Here is a 21,970-nt window from a genome sequence, read left to right as displayed (position 1 = left end):
TCTCTGGTTAATTCCAAGGTAACGTATGGTTTTTGGTGCTATTGTAAATGGGATGGATTCCCTGATTTCTCTTTCTTCAGTCTCATTATTTGTGTATAGAAATGCAACTGATTTCTGAGCATTGATTTTGTATCCCACCACATTACTGAATTGGTCTATAACTTCTGGTAATTTGGGGGTGGATTCTTTTGGGTTTTCCATATAGAGTATCATGTCATCTGCGAAGAGAGACAGTTTGACTTCTTCTTTGCCGATTTGGATACCTTTTATCCCTTTTTGTTGTCTGATTGCTGTTGCAGGGACTTCTAGTACTATGTTGAATAATAGTGGAGAGAGTGGGCATCCTTGTCGTGTTACTGATCTTAAGGGAAAGGCTTCCAGCTTTCTCCATTGAAATGATATTTGCTGTAGGCTTTTCATAGATGGTTTTTATGAGATTGAGGAATGTACCCTCTATCCTTGCACTCTGAAGGGTTTTAATCATGAAAGGATGCTGTATTTTGTCTAATGCTTTTTCTGCATCTATTGAGAGAATCATAGGTTTTTTGGTTTTTTTCTTGTTGATAAAATCTATGACACTGATAGATTTGCGAATGTTGAACCACCCTTGCATCCAGGGATGAATCCCACTTGGTCATGATGGATAATCCTTTTAATATACTGTTGGATTCTATTAGCAAGGATCTTGTTGATAATTTTGGCATCCATATTCATTTGGGAAATCGGTCTGTAATTCTCCTTTTTGATGGGGTCTTTGCCTGTTTTGGGGATCAAGGTAATATAGGCCTCATAGAATGAGTTTGCTAGTTTTCCTTCTGTTTCTATTTTTTGAAATAGCTTTAGGAGAATAGGTATTATTTCTTCTTTGAATGTTGGTAGAATTCCCCAGGAAAACCGTCCGGGCCTGGAGTTTTGTTATTTGGAAGGTTGTTTATCACTGACTCAATTTCTTCATAATTAATTGGCCTGTTTAAGGAATCAATTTCTTCGCTTATCGATCTTAAAGATTCTTTCAAAGAACCAGCTTCTAGTTCTGTTGATCTGCTCCACTGTGCTCCTGGTTTGTAATTCATTGATCTCTGCTCTTATCTTGATCAATTGCTTTCTCGTGCTTGAATTAGGCTTGTCCCTCTGTTGCTGTTCCAGCTTCTTGAGGTGAGAATATAAAAACTGCATTTTAGATTTTTCTGTTCTTTTGAATGAGGCTTGGATGGCTATGTATTTTCCCCTTAGGACTGCCTTTGCAGTGTCCGATAGGTTTTGGACCATTGTGTTTTCATTCTCGTCTGCCACAGAACTAATGGATATTAACGTATTTTTATCTATGTCTCTTTATTCTGGTTGAGAGTTGGCCTCTGTATCTTGCTGCTCCCCTGTTGGGAGCATAGATATTTATAATTGTCATATCCACTTGTTGGATACATCCTTCAAGAATAATATAGTGCCCTTCTGTGTCTCTAACTATAGTCTTTAGTTTAAAATCTAATCTGTCTGATATGAGAATTGCTACCCCAGCTTTCTTTTGACATCCATTGGCATAAAGAATGGTTTTCCATCCATTCATTTTCAGTCTGGATGTATCTTTAAGTTCAAAAATGAGTCTCTTGTAGATAGCAAACGGATGGGTCATGCCTTTTTATCCAATCTGCAACCCTGTGGTGTTTTATGGGAGCATTTAGGTCATTCACATTGAGAGTGATTATTGAGAGATATGATTTTAATGATGTCATGTTGCCTGTAAAGTCTTTGTTTCTATAGATTGTAACTTTCTGTTCTGTATCACTCTTGGGGCCTTTTGACTTTTATAGAACCCCCCTTAATATCTCCTATAGGGCTGGTTTCGTGGTTACAAAATTGGTCAGTGTCTGGTGATTCTGGAAGGTCCTTATCTCTCCATCAATTCTGAATGACAGCCTTGCTGGATAAAGGATCCTTGGCTGCATGTTTTTCTCTGAAAGAGCATTAAAAATGCCCCCCCACCCTTTCTCTCATTCCAGGTCTTTGTAGACAGGTCTGATAAAATCCTAATATTTTTGCCTTTGTACATGAGAAATGTCTTTGCCCTGGACGCTTTCAATACTGTATCCTTGGATCTAATATTTGCAAATTGCACTATGACGTGACGTGGCGTAGGTTTGTCATGGTTGAATTTGGGAGGGGTCCTCTCTGCCTCTTGGACCTGAATGCTTGTTTCCTTTGCTAGATTAGGGAAGTTTTCAGCTACAATTTGCTCAAATATCTCTTGTAGACCTCTCTCTTTCTCCACCTCTTCGGGGATGCCGATGGTTCTGACATTGGAACGTTTCATTGAGTCAGTAATCTCCCTTAATTTACATCTTGAGATTGGGTTTTTTTGAGCCAAGTTTCCGTTTTAACTTTCTCTTCTACCATCCCATCCTCCAATTCACTAATTCGTTCTTCTGCCTCGTTTACCCTGGCCGTCAGAGCGTCTAGTTTTGGCTGCATTTGATTCATAGCATTTTTAATTTCTGCCAGATTCGCTCTCATTTCCGCCCTTAGAGATTCTATATTCTAGTTAATATTTTTGTTAATATTTTTTTCAAGTCTACACATCATCTTGACCATTGTTACTCTGAACTCCATTTCTGATAATTTGGTTATATCCATATCCATCAGTTCTGTGGCTGAGGCCACAGAGTCAGTATCTTTTCTTTGCTGGGGGGGATTTCTCTTTCTCGTCATTCCGATGAGGAGAGGTTGCGGGGTTGCCTAGAGCCCAAATTATTGGCTAGGACCCAGGCAGTGTGCACTTGTTTTATAGGGACCTTAGGGATGTGGGCTTTGATTTTTCAGCCTGCCTTCTAGTTGAGGGGCCTGCCGTGCTGATATTCAGGCAACCCTGTTTGGTTAAAGTCTCCCTGTCCCCTCCGAGGGGGGATAGGGATTGGCACAATGTGAGCTGGTATTTCCGGGCTTTTGTTCTTTTGCGGCTTTCCCTGGCGGTTTTCTGTGCCTCTTCTGAGAGTCAGAGCAGCAATGGCTGAATCCTAGCCTCTATCTCAGAACAGAGAGATCGCAGTCCGCTCTCCACTGAGCTCTTTTGGCCCCTTTAACTCTGTTTCTGTTGGTGCTGCTAAAAACCCTGCAGCATCCCGGGTTGTGCACCCCACTGCCAGTGTCCCAGCCCTCACTTTCAGGGCTGGCATGTCTCTGTCCTTTGTGTTTCTAACACCGCCAGCCGCCCCCGCACACGCTCCCGAGCTCCCGGTCTCAGTCCGGTTGCAGTGAGCACACCGGAGCACTGGTTTTCAGTTCGGATGCACACGCGTTCCCAGGCTCACGGTCTCAGTCTGCTCTCTCGTGGGTGTCCATCCGGGAGTCCAGCCTGCTCCCCAGGGCAGGTGGCTACCGCTTCCCAGCGCCCAATGCGGAGGCTCCCTCCCCCTTCCGTTTATCTTCCAATATCTGTGCGTGGATTCACAGCTCCCCGCTTCGTACCTCAATATTCAGCGCTGGAGATGTTCATTTGTAGAGATCCAGATGTATCTGCCTGCGTCTCAGGCTGATTCCGTGGGTTTTCAGCATGGTCTGGTACCTATCCAGCTAGACTCAGGGGACCAGCTGAAAAGGGGACCCCTACTCCTCCCCAACTAACTGGATTTTAAATAAAAACTTTTTTTTTAAATGTAGGAATCCTTGATGTCTACTTTCTCTCACACTCCTCTCAGTTCATCAGTAACTCTTGTCAGTTCCAAATTACAACCAAATACTGTATTCACCAAATTTTTACTACTTCCTCTGCTACGATCCCAGCCTCTCATTTCTTAACTGCACTGTTGCCATAGCTCCTAGATGGTCCCCCTCCTTCCACACAGACCCCTTCTCCAGCCCAAATGATCCTTTTTAAAAGCTGAATCATGTTACTCTTCTGCTGAAAAGTTTCCAGGCACTACACAAATAATTCACAGTAAAAATCAAATCACAAAGACTAAAGGATCTAGCCCCTGTTGGCTTTAAAATTATCTCCTCAAATGCTCACTCCCCTTCCTTCAGGGATGAATCTCATTTTTGTTCCTGAACATAGCTGGCATTGTCACATCTCAGAATGTTGCAGTTGCTGTACCTGCCCCCTGAAATACTTATCCTGCAAATATCCCAGTGGCTCTGTTCCCTGCTGCTTTCAATTCTTTGTTCAAATATCTTTGTGATGGTGACTGGGTGAGGCCAGTCATCATCACACCACTTAAAGTTATAGCCTGTCCCCTGCATTCCTGACTTCTTCACAATGCTGGATTTTATAGCACTTAAAAAAACACGAAACTTACATATTAAGTTTGTTTTCATTGTCTCCCCACTAAAATATAAGCTCCACAAAAGGAAAATATTTTTGTCTGATTTGTTCACTTCCAGAAATTTCCATAACACAGTAGATACGTAATAAATACCTGTCAAAAAAATCAATTACATATATATATCTTTTTTCTTTTTTAGAAATCAGGTCATGCTGTTTGTGCAGCAAAAAATAACTCATTTTCATAACCTGGAATTGAGAAGGCAGAAGTAAGCTGTCCCCACAAAGAAAGTTCTGGTTATAAAAACATACAGCCTACATTGGTTTAGGGAATTTGGAAATGAGATTTAATGCACTGTGTTCCTGTGCTGGGTTTTTATCATGGGCAAAAACTGACTTAAGTGTAATAAAGCCAAAATCTTTGCAATATGTTTAGATTTTAGGAAACAATCAGACACAATATATAACTAGCAACTACATTACAAATGCAAACATTCTCAACTTTATTACTTTAAGCACTTGCAGCAACACATACTATATAACTATAGGACATGATAGGCCAAAGGACAAAGAAACTAAAATGTTTATTATATCATTTACATAATTGATACACACTATGAATTATCATTAAATTTCTTACTAGCCATTCTTTATACAAACAAAAACATTTATGTGCCACCTTTTATTTTAATTCCACTATAGTTAACATAGTGTTATATTAGTTTCAGGTGTACAATATAGTGATTCAACAATTCTATATATTACTCAGTGTCATATTAGCCATTTTAGTGACTTTTCGTTTATCTAAAACCATGTTTCACAAACCTTCCTACTAATTCAGCTGTAATTGTCCATATGTTAATTTTGTTCTAAAGACAAGGAACAGATCACATTTGAGAATTCTTATCTTTTCAACCTGGTATCACTAAGTTAAGGGGTAAGAAGGTATAACTTACACAAAATGCAATGTTATTCAGACCTTTAATCTTAGTCTAAGATTGTCTCTCTTCTTCAAGAGAAAACATTTAATGTGTAATCTTCCTTCAGAAAAAGAAGTTCATATATTTTGATATAATAGCAAGTCATTCTTATCTCTTGGATAAGGAAGTACCTTAAGATGTTGACTTTACAAAAATGAGAGTTGCTCATAATGCCACATACCAAGGGTTATGTGAAAATAATGAGGACAAGAAGAGATATACCTAAAGCTAAGGCGATAGGTTACGGAGATCATGACCTGAATATTTTTTTATTTCAGTGGGTTCTAGAAAAATAGGCAGGGAATGCAATCCAGCCAGGGGTCCAAAAAGGGGGAGAAACCATTGAAATCAAGGAGAATTTGGAGGGCACCACTGTATCAGTTAGCTTTTGCTGCATAACAAACCATTCCAAAACTTAGTGACTTAAACAGCAACCATTGTTTATATGACAGTTCCATGGGCTGACAGTTTGGGCTGGGAATGTGCTCAGGTGGATGGGGCTTCTTGTCTGGGTTTGGTTCAGTTGATCTCAACAAGGGCTCACTCATGCCTCTCCTATTACCTACCAAGTCACCTGGGAGCTTGTTGATTGTTAGCTGGAATATCTTGGTTCTCCTCCATGTGGCCCCCACCTTCCCACAGCCTAGCTTAGACTAGTTCACATTGTGGTCTCAAGGTTCCAAGAGCAGCAGCAACGGAGTCTATCTAGGCTTGGAAATCTCACTTTCACTGACTCTATTAGTCAAAGCCAACCACAAGTCCTGCCCAGATTCAGTGGATAGGGAAAAAAACCACACTTGCAAGGAGGGGCAACAAAGTAACTTGGCCATTTTTGCAGTCTACCACAGTCACCTCCACAATTTTTCAAGGAGATGTCCCTGGAAACATCACTAGGAAAATTAAGAACATGATATTAAGGAGGGTACATGTTGCAATGAGCACTGGGTGTTATACACAACTAATGAATTGTTGAACACTACGAAAAATAATAATAATAAAAACAAACTTTAAAAATAAAGAAAATCAAACTTTAAAATTTAAATAGCAAAAAAATAAGTAATGAGAAGTGAGTATACAACTCAATATTGTGCAGGACAAAGTTTAAAAAAGTGATTATGCTTTTCTATAAAAAAAATTTTTTCAAAAAAGAACATGAGTGAGTAATGGTTACTTGGTAACAATAACTTTCCTCCTGTAAAGTATCCCCAGAGCTAATCTCATGTCCCTGTTCCTCAGGCTATAGATAAAGGGATTTAACATGGGTGTCACCACTGTATACATAACTGAAGCAATTATGTCTTTGACCTTGGAATTGTTTGATGACGGAATGAAATAAATCATTGCAAGAGTCCCATAGTACAAAAACACCACGAGGAGGTGGGAGCCACAGGTGGACAAGGCTTTGCAGATCCTCTTGATGGAGGGGACTCTCAGGATGGTTGCCCCAATGCGGATATAGGAGCCCAAAATAGCACAAAATGTCAGGAAGGCAAACACTCCCCCCTCAGTGAAGATAACTAGCTCATTGAGGGAAGTGTCTGAGCAGGTCAACTTCAAAAGGGCAGTGAGATCACAAAAGAAATGAGATATGGTATTGTCAGCACAGAAGGAGAGGTGGGACAGAAGGAGAGTGTGCAACAGGGCATGGGCACATGAGAAGAGCCAGGAGCCAGCCACTAGTAAAGTACACATCTCTTCCCTCATGACAGTGGTGTAGTGGAGTGGCTGACAGATGGCCACATACCTGTCATATGCCATCACAGAAAGAAGGAAATTTTCAAGACAAACAAAAAGTAGGAAAAAATACATCTGAGAAATGCACCCCACATAGGGGATGGATAAGTGCTGAGTCTGCATGTTCATGAGCATCTTTGGAACTGTGACAGATGAGAAAGAGACATCAGTGAAGGCCAAGTGGCTGAGGAGGAAGTACATGGGGGTGTGGAGGCGAGAGTCCAGCCTGATGAGCAGGACGATGAGCAGGTTCCCCAGCACCGTGGTCAGGTACATGCCCAGGAACAGGGCGAAGAACACGCCCTGCTGCTCTGGCCGGATGGGGAGCCCCAGGAGGAGGAACTCGGACACACTGCTCTGGTTCTCCCTCCTCATTGTCTCCTTAATCTCTGCTGGGATAAAAGGAGTAGGAAATATAAGGGACTGAGATATGGTGGTTATCATAACTGTGTGCACATAACAGCCACATGCTTTTTTTCCTGGAGACTGTCAAAATTGAGACAAACCACACATTTTGCTGTCTAAATCTTCTGTCTGCGCCCTTCTGGTCACACAGTGCCAGATTTCCAACAGCAAACAAGATTTCCTTCAAAGGAGACCAGAATAAATTTCTTCACTTATTGAGCCATGTTCCAGATGCTTTCTTGGCACTGAGAATAGAACAGAAAATAAAACATTCAATCCTCTTCCTCCTTGGAGCTCATAATTATTGAGCACATTTTAGAGTACTGATCAAGAGCGAGGGCTTTGTAGCCAAAAATCTTGAATTGGATTCCAACCTCAACAACTTATTACCTGAGTGGCCTTGGGCACTTTCTCTATGTCACTGATCAGAGATCCTACTCTTCACCATTCTGCTATTCCTGCCCTTCATTCACTAGGCAGAAAATCCTGGGCCATGCTTGGAATTGTTTCAGGGCTTCAAAATTACCCCAGCCACCTGCTTGATTATCTACCTATACTCATACATATGATGACCCTATATTTTATTATCCAAGCCAGCACTCTTTAAGAATGGAAAGAGAATTTACATAATAATTATACCAGAACAGGGGCGTCTGGGTGGCACAGCGGTTGAGCATCTGCCTTCAGCTCAGGGCGTGATCCCGGCGTTATGGGATCAAGCCCCACATCAGATTCCTCCGCTATGAGCCTGCTTCTTCCTCTCCCACTCCCCCTGCTTGTGTTCCCTCTCTCGCTGGCTGTCTCGATCTCTGTCGAATAAATAATAAAATAAAATCTTTAAAAAAAAAGATGTGATTTAAAAATAATAATAATAATAATAATTATACCAGAACAACAGGTCTACACCAAGATGTTCCTGGGCAAACCAGAATGTACGGTCACCTACTTACACCACACTTTCCAATTTGCAAAGGACTTCCACATGCGCTTACTTACATTAATTAGTAAACATTTATTGAGTGCCTGTAAATCAGGCATTCCAACAGTTAATTCTTTTATGTTACTATTGTGGAAACAGGTGTGAAATCACATACTCCAGAGTGTATACTAGTTGATGGACCCTGATCTTAAGCATAGGACTTCTAATAAGTCTACACTAGAGGCCAGGCAACTCCTTCACTGGGAGTTAAATCAGAGGTAGAGGCCACATACAGAAGCCCTAGAATGGAACCCAGTGAGACAGCATCATTCTAAGGCACAGGGATCTGATAGAAGAGCCTCTTCAAAGAACAGAGATGAACTCAGATGAACTCTGAGCTCATCTCAGTGAGTGGGACCAGAAGGAAGGCAGAGACTTAAATGTTTTGCTGATACGTGGCTGCCTGGTGACATTTATTGGATAAGATTTCTCTTTGGAAATCAAGCATTTGGGGGTGAAATCCAAAAGTTTTGTGTCAACTAGGATTTTCACATTCAGTGATTGGATCAGGAAGAATAGAACTCTGACGCAAGCCACCCCCATGTGAAAGAAACAGCTGGCCACCTGCTCAGGAAGGAGGAGGGAAGCTGTCAGCTGGCTCTTTGGATGTTTCCTCTGCCTTTGCATAAAATACTCTAAACAGTCAAGAAATGACTAGCGAGTTTAAAATCTCATGCATTTAGGCAATAATCATGATGCTAGCACCCATTTAGTGTATGCTTGTAATATGCCACATACTGTGTTGAATACTCCCATCATATTTTACAGTTCAGACTTCTTAATCTCACAGAGATCGAGCCCAAGGTCCAAAATGAAATTTTGAAAATAGGATATTTGAATCAAAATGTGTGTGATACTGGAGCCGAAGCACTTAAACACTACCATGTCTCAAGAGTATAAATACAGCATTATGGAAGACCAGTGAAGAAAAGTACCCTTGGAGCACTATGGGGTCTTCAAATCAATGGACAAATGGATTACAACCTGGCTTGAGGATGACTGCTTAGAACTGCCTGTCTCTATCCAAAATAAGAGGAGATAAGACATAAGAGGAGAATGAGCTGAGTCCATTTATCCAGCACACCCACCCATGCACACACACACACACACACACACACACATTGCCTTATCATGGTTTTAGTTCTCTCCCTTCTATACCCATTCTAGGTTAAAAATAGTCAGAGTGTGAGTGTTTTATACATAAAAACACACATGTGGCCACACACACACATACACACCATTAGAGCTTGGACCTATACTCATTCTAGGTAGAAAAAAAAAAACAGGGTTTGTGTTACTTTTACATGAATTTACACACAACTGATAAATAGAACACTGTCACACATGATATAATACATAAACATTACAGTCATCCAGACAAAGCACAACCCACCCAAAAACCACATACTGTATACATACAGGTACACATGAAGACATGCAAACATACCATACACCCACATAAACCTAAACAGCGTGTGCATACACACACACATACACACACACGACCAAGAAGAGTATTCTCTCCATAATCTATTGAGCCCCTTCCTACAGGAACAGAGTTGGTATGTGAATCTGTTAACCAGTAAGTACAAAGAACACAAAACACATAGACATGCATACACATTCTTGCATAAACATACAATTTAGTGCCAGGTGGTGATTCTCCATCTTCCTCTCACCTGAGACCCTCCTTGGTGAGCTCAGACACCTCTGGTCAAGGTTGTTTCCTGAGCCTTTACTTTCTGTTCAGGAGACCCGGTATCCAAAGAACAAGTTCTTATGACCTAGGGACCTTTTGAATGTTTCTTCCCTGTTTTTGAGTGGCAGAAACATGGGCAAGAAGATCCCCATTCACCAATAAGATTAATACCCTGGGGGAGACACTATGAGCTTCTGATGAGAGAAGAAGCCTATGTGGGCTAATTGCCCAATTTCCTGCCTACCCATGGTAGGTAACCTATGAAGGGACTAGAGGGGCTGAGCCACAAGTCCCAGGAGAAGGTGTCCTAGATGTCGATATTCATGACATGGGAAGTAGAAGTGACCATGGCCACCTTGGCTTCTGAAATAGCTATGGCACAGGGTCAGCCTTTCTATACCTCACAGAATGTCCAAGACAGGGTAAAGCCTGGCCCTTGCAGACTCCCACATCTCAGACCTAGCTTCCATTAGAGCAAGCTTTCCACTGCCCCCTGAGGGCTTGCAGGCCTCGCCTGAGGTACTCTGCAAGGCAGGGGCTGAGGCTTGTTCAGGAAGCAGTCAAGTGGTGAGATTGATCCCAGGGCATTAGACGCAGACTGATCTGAGATCAGTAACATCTCTGCCACTGGGTGCTCTAACAAAGGGACTTAAGTTCTGTTCCCTCAGATCTTTGGCAGGTGGTAACAGTACCTTGCCTGCAAGGTTATTGTGAGAGTTAAGTGAGATACTGCATGCAAAAGTACTAAACCCAGCCAGTTTCCTAAAGACCAGCTGGCCTAAGGGACTAATAGAATTTGCCAAATGAAACATTCATTTTAATAACTGTTCCCGTGTGTAACACACCAATCCAACTCTTCATTTAATTTTAAATTAAGATAGTAATAACTAAAAGCAGACTGTCAATGGGAAACAGGAACACAAGACTTTACTTTTCATTTTGTACTTTTGATACTGTGTCTTCTTTCCTCAGTAAGTCAGACTAATGATAATATATGCCACCACAGAAATATATATATGACAGAGAGAGAAAGAGAGAGAGATTTTAAGAATTGATTTATGCAAGGGAGAAGAGTTAAGATGGTGGAGGATTAGGGGACCCTAAGTTCATCTGGTACCTGGAATTCAGCTAGGTAGTTATCAAATCATTCTGAACACCTCCAAAATCAATCCGAGATCTGAGAAAATAAATGCTGCAATTCTGCAAATAGAAAAGTGACCAGTTTTTGGAAGGTAGGAGGTGTGGAGACTTGAATCTTGTATATATTACATATATATATATATATATATATATATGTAATAAAAACAAGATTCAAGTCTCCACACCTCCTACCTTCCAAAAACTGGTCACTTTTCTATTTGCAGAATTGCAGCATTTATTTTCTCAGATCTCGGATTGATTTTGGAGGTGTTCAGAATGATTTGATAACTACCTAGCTGAATTCCAGGTACCAGATGAACTTAGGGTCCCCTAATCCTCCACCATCTTAACTCTTCTCCCTTGCATAAATCAATTCTTAAAATCTCTCTCTCTTTCTCTCTCTGTCATATATATATTTCTGTGGTGGCATATATTATCATTAGTCTGACTTACTGAGGAAAGAAGACACAGTATCAAAAGTACAAAATGAAAAGTAAAGTCTTGTGTTCCTGTTTCCCATTGACAGTCTGCTTTTAGTTATTACTATCTTAATTTAAAATTAAATGAAGAGTTGGATTGGTGTGTTACACACGGGAACAGTTATTAAAATGAATGTTTCATTTGGCAAATTCTATTAGTCCCTTAGGCCAGCTGGTCTTTAGGAAACTGGCTGGGTTTAGTACTTTTGCATGCAGTATCTCACTTAACTCTCACAATAACCTTGCAGGCAAGGTACTGTTACCACCTGCCAAAGATCTGAGGGAACAGAACTTAAGTCCCTTTGTTAGAGCACCCAGTGGCAGAGATGTTACTGATCTCAGATCAGTCTGCGTCTAATGCCCTGGGATCAATCTCACCACTTGACTGCTTCCTGAACAAGCCTCAGCCCCTGCCTTGCAGAGTACCTCAGGCGAGGCCTGCAAGCCCTCAGGGGGCAGTGGAAAGCTTGCTCTAATGGAAGCTAGGTCTGAGATGTGGGAGTCTGCAAGGGCCAGGCTTTACCCTGTCTTGGACATTCTGTGAGGTATAGAAAGGCTGACCCTGTGCCATAGCTATTTCAGAAGCCAAGGTGGCCATGGTCACTTCTACTTCCCATGTCATGAATATCGACATCTAGGACACCTTCTCCTGGGACTTGTGGCTCAGCCCCTCTAGTCCCTTCATAGGTTACCTACCATGGGTAGGCAGGAAATTGGGCAATTAGCCCACATAGGCTTCTTCTCTCATCAGAAGCTCATAGTGTCTCCCCCAGGGTATTAATCTTATTGGTGAATGGGGATCTTCTTGCCCATGTTTCGCTCTATTTTTAACTTTTTGAGGGACCTCCACACTGTCTTCCAAAGTGGCTGTACCAACTTGCATTCCCACCAACAGTGTAAGAGGGATCCCCTTTCTCCACATCCTTTCCAACATTTGTTGTTTCCTGCCTTGTCAATTTCTGTTTTGTTTTGTTTCTTCTTTGATGTTTTCTTATTTTGTGTTGTTTTTGTTTTCTTCTGGTTTTTTTTTTTTTTTTTTTTTTTTTGTCGCTGTTATTGTTGTCTTTTCTCTCTCTCTTTTTTCTTTTCTGGACATAATGACAAGATGGAGAAATTCATCCTAAAAGAAAGAACACTATTGGTGGGAATGCAAACTGGTACAACCACTCTGGAAAACAGTATGGACATTCCTCAAAAAGTTAAAAATTGCACTACTAGGTATTTATCCAAATGATACAAACATAGTAATTTGAAAGGGCACATGCACCCCAGTGTTTATAGCAGCAATGCCCCCAATAGCCAAACTGTGAGATGTCCACCAACAGATGACTGGATAAAGAAGATATGGTATCTATAGACAATGGAATATTACTCAGCCATCAAAAAGAATTAAATCTTGCCATTTGCAAATATGTGGATTTAACTAGAGGGTATTGTGCTAAATGAAATATCAGTCAGAAAAAGACAAATATCAGATGATTTCAATCATGTAGAATTTAAGAAACAAAACAGATGGGGCACCTGGGTGGCTCAGTCAGTTAAGCGTCCACCTTTGGCTCAAGTCATGATCCCATGGACTTGGGATCGAGCCCTGCATCAGGCTCCTTGCCTAGTGGGGAGCCATCTTCCCCCTCTCTCTCTGCCTGCCATTCCTCCTGCTTGTGCCCTCTCTCTCTTGCTATCTCTCTGTCAAATAAATAAATAAAATCTTTTAAAAAGGAAGAAAGAAAGAAAGAAAGAAAGAAAGAAAGAAAGAAAGAAAGAAAGAAAGAAAAAGAGAAAGAAAACAGATGAACATAGGGGAAGGGAAGGAAAAATAAAATAAGATGAAAATTGAGAGGGAGACAAACCGTAAGGGATGCTGAACTCTAGGAAACAAACTGAGGGTTGCTGGAGGAGAGGTGGGTTGGGGGAAGGGATAATTGGGTGAAGCACATTAAGGAGGGCACTTGATGTAATGAGCATTGGGTGTTACATGCAACTGATGAATCACTAAATTCTACCTCTGAAACTAATAAAAAATACATAAAGTAAATATAAAGAATTGGCTTATCCAATTGTGGGAGCTGGCAAGTCCAAAATCCACAGGGAAGACAGATCTGCAGGCTGGAAACTCAGGTAGTCTAGAGGCAGAGTCTCTTCTCCAGGAAACCTCAGTTTGCTTATATTCTTAAGGCCTTCATGATTATATAAGAGTAATCTCCTTTACTTAACATTATTCTATTTTACTTATGTATTTTTCCTTTATTTACTTAAATTACATTCCTTTACTTAAAGTCAACTGATTGTAGATGTCAGTCATATCTCCAAAATACCTCCATAGCAACATCTAAATTTGAATTTGGTTAAATAACTGGGTACTGTAGCTCAGCCATCTTGAGACAGAAAATTAATCTTCACAAATGGTGAGGTCAGGGTGCCAGTCAAGGAATCCTCACCAGGGAAGAATTATGGAGATGGAGTTGCTAGGGGAAAATAGATCACCAACCAGTGAGAGGTATTGCTTCATCTCTATGAACAAAGGAAATCAAGGATTTATGAGGAGACTGAGTATACTCAATAAAACATTCTAGTCCCTTGCTTGGTTTTAGACCTGAGCCACTTTTCAGTCCCAGAATCCACTGACTGATAGAGAGTTCACATCCCAAGGAGGAAGAGCCATGCAACACTACAGGGAGTATACCCATGATGATTCTCCCTGTCTTTCCCCAGTGGTACCTATAGCCATTTACTTGGGCAATTTTAAATGGAGAAATGTCATCATAGCTTAATTGTTAGAGAGGATACATATGGGAACAAGGTATTAAATGGACTACTGGTCCAAATTGCTTACACGGTGGGTCCACTTAATCTGCAGACCCACTGTGTGATTTCACTAGTCTTCTAATATATAATTACAAAGATATACTTGGCAGTTGGCACATCCCCAACACTGGATCCCTGGCCTGTGGGTGCTCCTGAAACTGCCCATCCCCAAGTCAGGGTAATAAATAAAAAATAACATATCCCAGGGGGAATGGCAGAGAAAACATGCCAGGGTGAATGTCCATTATTTCTCTCCTTAATTCACCATTTGAGTCCCTACAAAAACCAGACAAACCCGGGAAGGTGACAGTAGACTGTTGCAAACTCAACCAAGTAGTAACCTCAATCTCAGCCATCCTACCAGATGAGGTATATTTGCTACCAAAGACTAGTATGTGGCCTTAGGTACATGATTTACAGCCACTGATCTGGTGGATGCATTATTTTCCACCCCAACACATAAAAGTATCAAACAGTTTGCATGGACTTTGAATGGAAATGGTATATGTCTTTCCTCAGGGCTCTGTTAATTCTTTTGAATTCTGTCATAGTAGAGTCCAAAAACATGCAGACAATCTGGATATCCCATAAGACATCACACTACTCCACCGTATCAGTGACACCAGGGTAATTGGACCAGATAACAAAGAAATTGCTAGCAAGTTGGAGCCTTAGCAAGACACAGTCTTGAGGGTAGAAGATAAGCACTGTAAAATGCAGGGAACCCATGATATCAGTATCCTTTATAGGAATGCAGTGATCTAGGAGAGGGATTGGAAAGCTATGGCTGCATAATATATTCCCTATAACCAGGTGACAGAGGAGGGAAATGCTTGAGCGTGGTTCACAAGTGGGTCAGCTCTCTGTGTAAGTGCAGGTCAAAATGGATATTGAATGCACTATAGCTCATCAAGGGTAGCCTTGTAAGTTAGTCCTCAGCTTTAAGCTGTCTTCGCGGATGACCTCGGCTGAAAGAAACTGCTACACCTGAGCATCTTTCCTTCCGGCGGCAGCCTACACCCATGCTCAACATGGGGAATAAAGAGCTGTCCTCCTTGACTTCCTAGCCCCAGAGCTCCCAGTAGGGTCAGCTGAGACCTTATGAGGACTGTATCACAGCCCACCTTCTCCCTCTGCCCAGCTCTGCCCCCTTTGTCTCACTTCCACAGATGTGGATCCCTAGAGCACACTGTAATAAATCTCCTGCAGGCTAATCTCCATCTGAAAGTCTGCTTCCTGGAGCACCCAAACTGTAACACTCCCTACTCACCAAACACAAACACACGCGCACACACACACACACACACACACACACACACACACACATGCATATCCTATCACCTTTGATTACCCTAAGTTTGAGGACAGTAAAGCATGCCCTGGAGATGTTACAGTAAGTTTAAAAGGCTCTGGAAATAGCCTCAATCTTTAGAAGGTGGCCTCAGGAGTTCATTGTCCCCCTGAGGGCAGCTCCACTCAATTCTGCAGCCATTGTGATTTCTGTATCAAGAGAGAGGTTACAGAGCAAACCCTCTTGAAGAGTTGGAATGAGCACACCAAAGCTCCCTCAGCCCAACAAGGACCCAAAGGAGTCCGGGAGAACAGAGGCAAACCCATGAGAAGCCCACAGGATTTCCCCGACCGGGAGAGTTCCTGCTACAGTGAGTCTGGGCACCTCTGCCTTCTACAGTGGGGAGCAGAAAAAAACTGAACGATGCTGAGAGACAGAGGATGAGAAATAGATCAGGGATGTGAGGCAGAATCAGGAAAATACTATTTCCCTCTGGAATCCAGAGCAATCTATCTGCTTTTTCTTCCTTCTTCCCAACCCCTCTTGCTCATCGCAGGCTAGAAAGTCAAAAGGTCAGCTTTGACTGATAGGTAAATGTAACCAATTTATAAGTGGTTCAGGAGAGAGAAAAGAATTTTTATTTTAACTGGAAAATGTGAGAAGATATCTGGATATAGAAAGTGAACACTAGCACACTGGCTGCCCACCGGACCATCCACCTCACCTGGGTACTTATTTCAGCCTCGTTTTGGCTCCAAAAATCATATGGACACAATATATCAGAGTTCAGCCTAACATTTAAGTCTGGCTTTGTATTTTATGACCACCCTCTTTGATCTCTGGGCCAGTGTATATCATTATCCCATGGTTTTGAGGAAACAGATTCTCAATAAGTGGATAAGGGGGGTTTAGTAGAAAAGATACACACACACACACACACACACACACACACACACACACACACACAGTCCCCTCCCCTGACACATCCCAGACTTTTAGAATGATTCCCTTAGATTCTCACTTCCAAAACTTCCTTCCATTTTTGCCAGGTACTCAACCCAGATGATGCCCAGGGGTAGCCAACCTGACTTGATCACTTTAAATCTCCATCTCATGCTCCCCAGGCATCCCCTTCACAAATAACTTATTTTTGCTGATGTATAGTTTACAAGCAGCACTTATATGGTATGTTTCATTAGCTCTTTAGAATACCTAAAATCACTCAGTGCACAGGAGATAGAGGTCAAGTACCCACTTCCACTTTGTGCTTCCAAGTCCAGTGCACTTTCTACCAGACCCTCGACTAAATACACACGTAGTGCACCAGGCACCCAAGACCAAATTCCCCCTTTTTGTTGCCAGTCAATCATGTATATTAGAATTTTCAAGTTCTGCAATCTGTTCAACACACAAAAAAATAGATTTCCCATTGTAGTAGCAAAGGTCTGTTTTTAATGTGGGACAGAAAACATTTAAGGAAAAAATTGTGGGACATGTGTGTGTGTTAAAATAGAAAATGATCAAGTTGGAAATAAATCCTGTGCATAATTGTTTCAGATACATTTTATAGTTTTACAGAAATATAAAAAGACACATAGTGGTTAAATCTTGAAATCATCATAGTCCTGACTTTGAAACCTGTTTCTGCCATTTACTTGATGTGTGAGTTTAGCAAATTATTGTTACTCTTTGTATCTGTTTCCTCATCAGAAAGAAGGGGAATAATAATACTTTATTTCTCATAAGTTTACAGGGAGGATTAAACAAATTTCCACCTGTATGAGATAAGAGCTTAATTATTGATTCACTCTCAGATTATTCAAAGCATGGACAAATACACCTTCTAAAAAAGCTTTGTAAATTCATATTAAGATCAGTTTGACCATTAGAGCATTAAAGTGTGTGAGCTAGGGTTATTTTACTATTCAGATTCATTACTTTTGAGAACATGTACAAATACCTAGTTGGGAAAAAAATCATTGGCACCAACAGTGGTGAGGGGAAGAGAATACAGTGGTATCAAATATTTACTCTGTCCCTGGAACCATTCTAAGTACTTTAAGCACATAATAACATGAAAACCTCAAAAAATATTATGGGAAAAGTATTAGTATAGCTATTCACAGATAAAACACTGAAATTTAAAGATATTTAATTACTTGCCTGATATTAACCATCTGGAAACTAGGCATTTAATTGTTGTATGAACAAATGAATAATAAATAGCCATTATTTGGACTGCTATTAAAATCTAATGTGCCCGTTCTCAATGTCTGGATGAATAATTTAAAACACTTTGTAGGCATGAGGATATCTGAATCTATGTTGTTCATGGTAGCAGACTTAGAGGACATTTAGGGAAACATAGTAAGTCAAGTGAGCCACATGCATACGATGGAAAGAGTCAGAAGAAAAGAACCAGAACACTGATAGATATCAAAAAGTTATATAGAGAGAGAAAAAACCAGAATGAGATATATGCCACAGTATTACGAAGTAATTATTGAAGTAAATGGAAGAAAAACATACCTAAAAAAGCAATAATATATATTTTTCAACAATATATACATAACTAAATAAACAAATGGTTGCTGGCATGGAAGGACATATGCTTGCTTAATGATTCGATATCCAAAGTGTGGGAACATGATCTGATTTAGGAAACCAGAGGAAAAATAGGTAAAAAGTAAATTTAAGACAGGGTTTATATGGACTGATACTGATAAGTTGACATTCACTAAGGAATGTGAGCTTCTAAATAAGTACCTCTAAAGATAAACCAAGTATGACAATAAAATTTTGTTGACCTGGGTTCATTATTCCTCTGATTTCCTTGTTGAGTATTTCATTAAATCCCCTTTTTTGGCAAGGAGGTTCAAAGATAAAGCTTAGCATGATGTACTGAAAATTTGTTTTGATTTACAGAGAGATAAATGAAACCATCTAATCTAAAATAAATTCCCAACCTTACCTTTGTCAGTCTCTATACTCTTATATGGTTTATTTTTCTTTATAGAAGGTAGAAGTATCTGATGATGATAGATAGATGATAGATGATAGATAGATAGATAGATAGATAGATAGATAGATAGATAGAAATAGATGATGATGATGATGATGATAGATAGATAGATAGATAGATAGATATAGATAGGTATAGATAGATGATTGATAGATAGATAGATAGATAGATAGATAATAGATAGATGATAGATAGATAGATAGATAGATAGATAGATAATAGATAGATGATAGATAGATAGATAGATAGATAGATAGATAGATAGATAGATAGATGCATAGATACATAGGGATAGCTCCTCCATGCCAGGCTTGTCTCTGCCTTTTTTCACAGTGGTGTCCCTACTCCCAGAGAGTATTTTTCACAAAATAGGTACTCAATAAACAATTATTTTTAAGATTTAATATTAAGCTGAATTAGTTAAACTCTGTTTCTAAAGGAAAATTCTTCTTCTGGAAGTCCATGCTACCAACACCAGAAGCATGTGAAGTCAGCAAGCTGAAAGGGGAAGGCAGCATCAATGATCACAAATCTGACAAGTTGTCCACATGGTAGCTAATGGGTGGAAAGGAAAGGAAAGCTTTATGGGTGGAAAGTAAAGGTAGGTAGAAACATACTTATTGGTTTGTTTGTGATTACAGTTATGAAAGAAGTGTGTGTGTGTGTGTGTGTGTGTGTGTGTGTGTGTGTGTTAAATGATAAAATCTTCTCTGTTTAGTTGGCTCTGTGACCATGGAAGAAGTCAACCAAACCAGTAGTGTCTCCGAGTTTATCCTCCTGGGACTCTCCTCCCGGCCTGAGGACCAGAAGCCACTCTTTATCCTCTTCCTCACCATGTATTTGGTCACCATCATAGGGAACCTACTCATCATCCTGGCCATCCACTCTGACCCCCAGCTCCAGACCCCCATGTATTTCTTCTTGAGTTTCCTGTCCTTCACTGACATTTGCTTTACAACAACAATTATCCCCAGGATGCTAGTGAACTTCCTGTCAGAGAAGACCATCTCCTATGCTGGGTGTCTGACACAGATGTATTTCATTTATGCTCTGGCTAACACTGACAGCTGCCTTCTGGTGGTCATGGCCTTTGACCGCTACGTGGCCATCTGTGACCCCTTCCACTATGTCACCACCATGAACCACCGCTGCTGTGTCCTGCTGGTGGCCTTTTCCTGCTCACTTCCTCACCTCCACTCACTCCTACACACACTGCTACTGAATCATCTCACTTTCTGTGACTCCAATGTTATCCATCATTTCTTCTGTGACATCAACCCTCTGCTCAAATTGTCCTGCTCTTCCACTTTTGTCAATGAAATCATGATAATGTCAGAAGGTTCTGTTGTTTTGGTGACCCCCTTTCTGTGCATTACTCTCTCTTACATGCGAATTTTCATCACAGTTCTTAAGATCCCCTCAACTGCTGGGAAACGCAAAGCCTTTTCCACCTGTGGGTCTCACCTCACTGTGGTAACACTCTTTTATGGAAGTATCTTTTATGTCTATTTACAGCCCTTGTCCACCTACACTGTTAGAGATCGTGTGGCAACACTTGCCTACACAGTTTTGTCCTCCTTGCTAAACCCTTTTATCTACAGTCTGAGAAACAAAGACATGGAAAAGGGCCTGAGGAAGCTGATGGCCAGGAGAAAGTCCAAGCCAGAACCTCTGGGATCATGTTCATGAGGGTCTCTGCTCCTCTGGACCCTGTTTCTGCTGGTCAGCAGATATAATCATATCTGTCATGGATGTTGGGCTGTATCCATGTCTTTACAGTTGCAGCCATCAACCACTGAGACTATTATGATTCAGTAATTGGCTCCAGGTCAACCAAGTTCCTGGGTTCCAATTTTCACATATCTACCTCTCTCTTCTCTTCTCCAGGAAACCACATCTTTTTCATTACCCCAAGTGCTGTTGAAACCTCTGTTTTCCACAAAAATTTGTGGAACTAATTCATATCTTTTCAATGACTTTGATTTCCTCAGTATCCCTCCTACTTTAATGAACTTTTGTAATCAGTTTTGCTAGCTTTTTGAAAGTCGTTACAGTAATTTAGAAAGAGAAGGAGAAACAGAGATAAAGAGATTGAGAGTTTCCTAAATTTGAAACTCCCACCAAAGCAAAGACTGTGTCTGGCCTGTCAGTTTATACAGGAATCATGCCTCTTCCTTCTTATCTATCACTGACAGCAGGGTATTCTGGGCTCTGTAGTGAACACAAGCCCAACTCTTAGCCCTGATTAGCTAAGTGACTTAAAAGTTCAACACACAACTGAACCTATGAACAGACCAGTGTGGAAGGGCTGGAGCTTCCTCTGGGTCCTTACCCTGGTCATCTGGTGTTTGTCCTTCACAGGCAGTCACTCCCCTTCTGCCCTCTCTTAGCTTCAATTCCCCTTAGAGACCCCTTGATTTCTACCATCCCTACCACTCTGAAGTCTGTCTGCTTCCCAGGGAAAGATTTATTGTAGGTACTTAGAATTACTATCAGTATCTTTTGAAGAGAGACTTAAAGCCCATATATGAATGTTGAAGGCAGCTATAACTAGGAGCGTCCAGAACCACAGAGAGGCTCTGGGATGTAGAGTCATCTAGTGCTACAGGCAAGGACTTGATTCTGTTTACTTTTGTTTTCATTCTTTATTCTCTATTACTCTCTCAGAGATTTTAGTCTCTGCTGTATTTTCTATCTTAATATTTTTCCCACTTACTATTCTTTATCATTTCCAGAGATATTACTCAGCAGGTCTCACAAAGAGCCTATGAACCTGAATTTTAATTAAAACCTCCCCCCAGAGAAAACTAACATGGCCTTATGTGAGAAGCCGAATGTTTGAAAATTTCTGGTCACTCCTTATCTCCATGTTTGTATTTCTAGGACTCGCGCCCTAAAGTAATAGTATATCAAATTATGAAACTCCATGTACACAGACACTTGTTGATTACAGCATTGTAATAGTGAAAAATTAGAAACAAGCTAAATGCCCATCAATAGGAGAATAGATAAATGATGGTTCAATTTTTCCATAGAAATAAATAATATGTGGTCATTATAAATAATGAGGTATATCTCTGTCACTGCCCTGAGAAGCCATTATGAATAAAGAGCAAGTTGCAAAATAAAATACTTAAGAATAATAAAAAATCATATATATATAAAAAAAATAAAATAAAGCAAA

General features: G+C 40.6%; 2 protein-coding genes and 1 pseudogene across 2 annotated transcripts; 1 reads left to right on the top strand and 2 right to left on the bottom strand.

Annotated features, from left to right (window-relative positions):
• Positions 1-2,308, bottom strand: part of LOC121103025 — a 3,322-nt pseudogene extending 1,014 nt beyond the window's left edge.
• Positions 2,309-6,399: 4,091 nt separating this feature from the next.
• LOC103670486 (olfactory receptor 1J4-like) lies at positions 6,400-7,466 on the bottom strand. Its single transcript, XM_008698940.2, has one exon. It carries the CDS (start codon positions 7,408-7,410, stop codon positions 6,400-6,402), a length of 1,011 nt encoding a protein of 336 aa, XP_008697162.2. The 5' UTR covers positions 7,411-7,466.
• Positions 7,467-19,305: 11,839 nt separating this feature from the next.
• On the top strand, positions 19,306-20,537 carry LOC103670487 (olfactory receptor 1L8-like). Its single transcript, XM_008698942.2, has one exon. The coding sequence runs from the start codon at positions 19,519-19,521 to the stop codon at positions 20,473-20,475; it is 957 nt and encodes a 318-aa protein (XP_008697164.1). The 5' UTR covers positions 19,306-19,518; the 3' UTR covers positions 20,476-20,537.
• Positions 20,538-21,970: the final 1,433 nt, after the last annotated feature.

Source organism: Ursus maritimus, unplaced genomic scaffold (genome assembly GCF_017311325.1).
Source record: "Ursus maritimus isolate PB19 unplaced genomic scaffold, ASM1731132v1 scaffold_17, whole genome shotgun sequence".
In the NCBI taxonomy this organism is placed as follows: Eukaryota; Metazoa; Chordata; class Mammalia; order Carnivora; family Ursidae; genus Ursus; species Ursus maritimus.
The sequence above is the reverse complement of the archived record's forward strand: the minus strand, read 5'-3'. Positions and strand labels throughout refer to the sequence as shown.

What these genes read in the sequence shown, in the direction of transcription:
- LOC103670486 (XM_008698940.2), bottom strand. Translation starts at nt 7,410, where the DNA reads ATGATAACCACCATATCTCAGTCCCTTATATTTCCTACTCCTTTTATC.
- LOC103670487 (XM_008698942.2), top strand. Translation starts at nt 19,519, where the DNA reads ATGGAAGAAGTCAACCAAACCAGTAGTGTCTCCGAGTTTATCCTCCTG.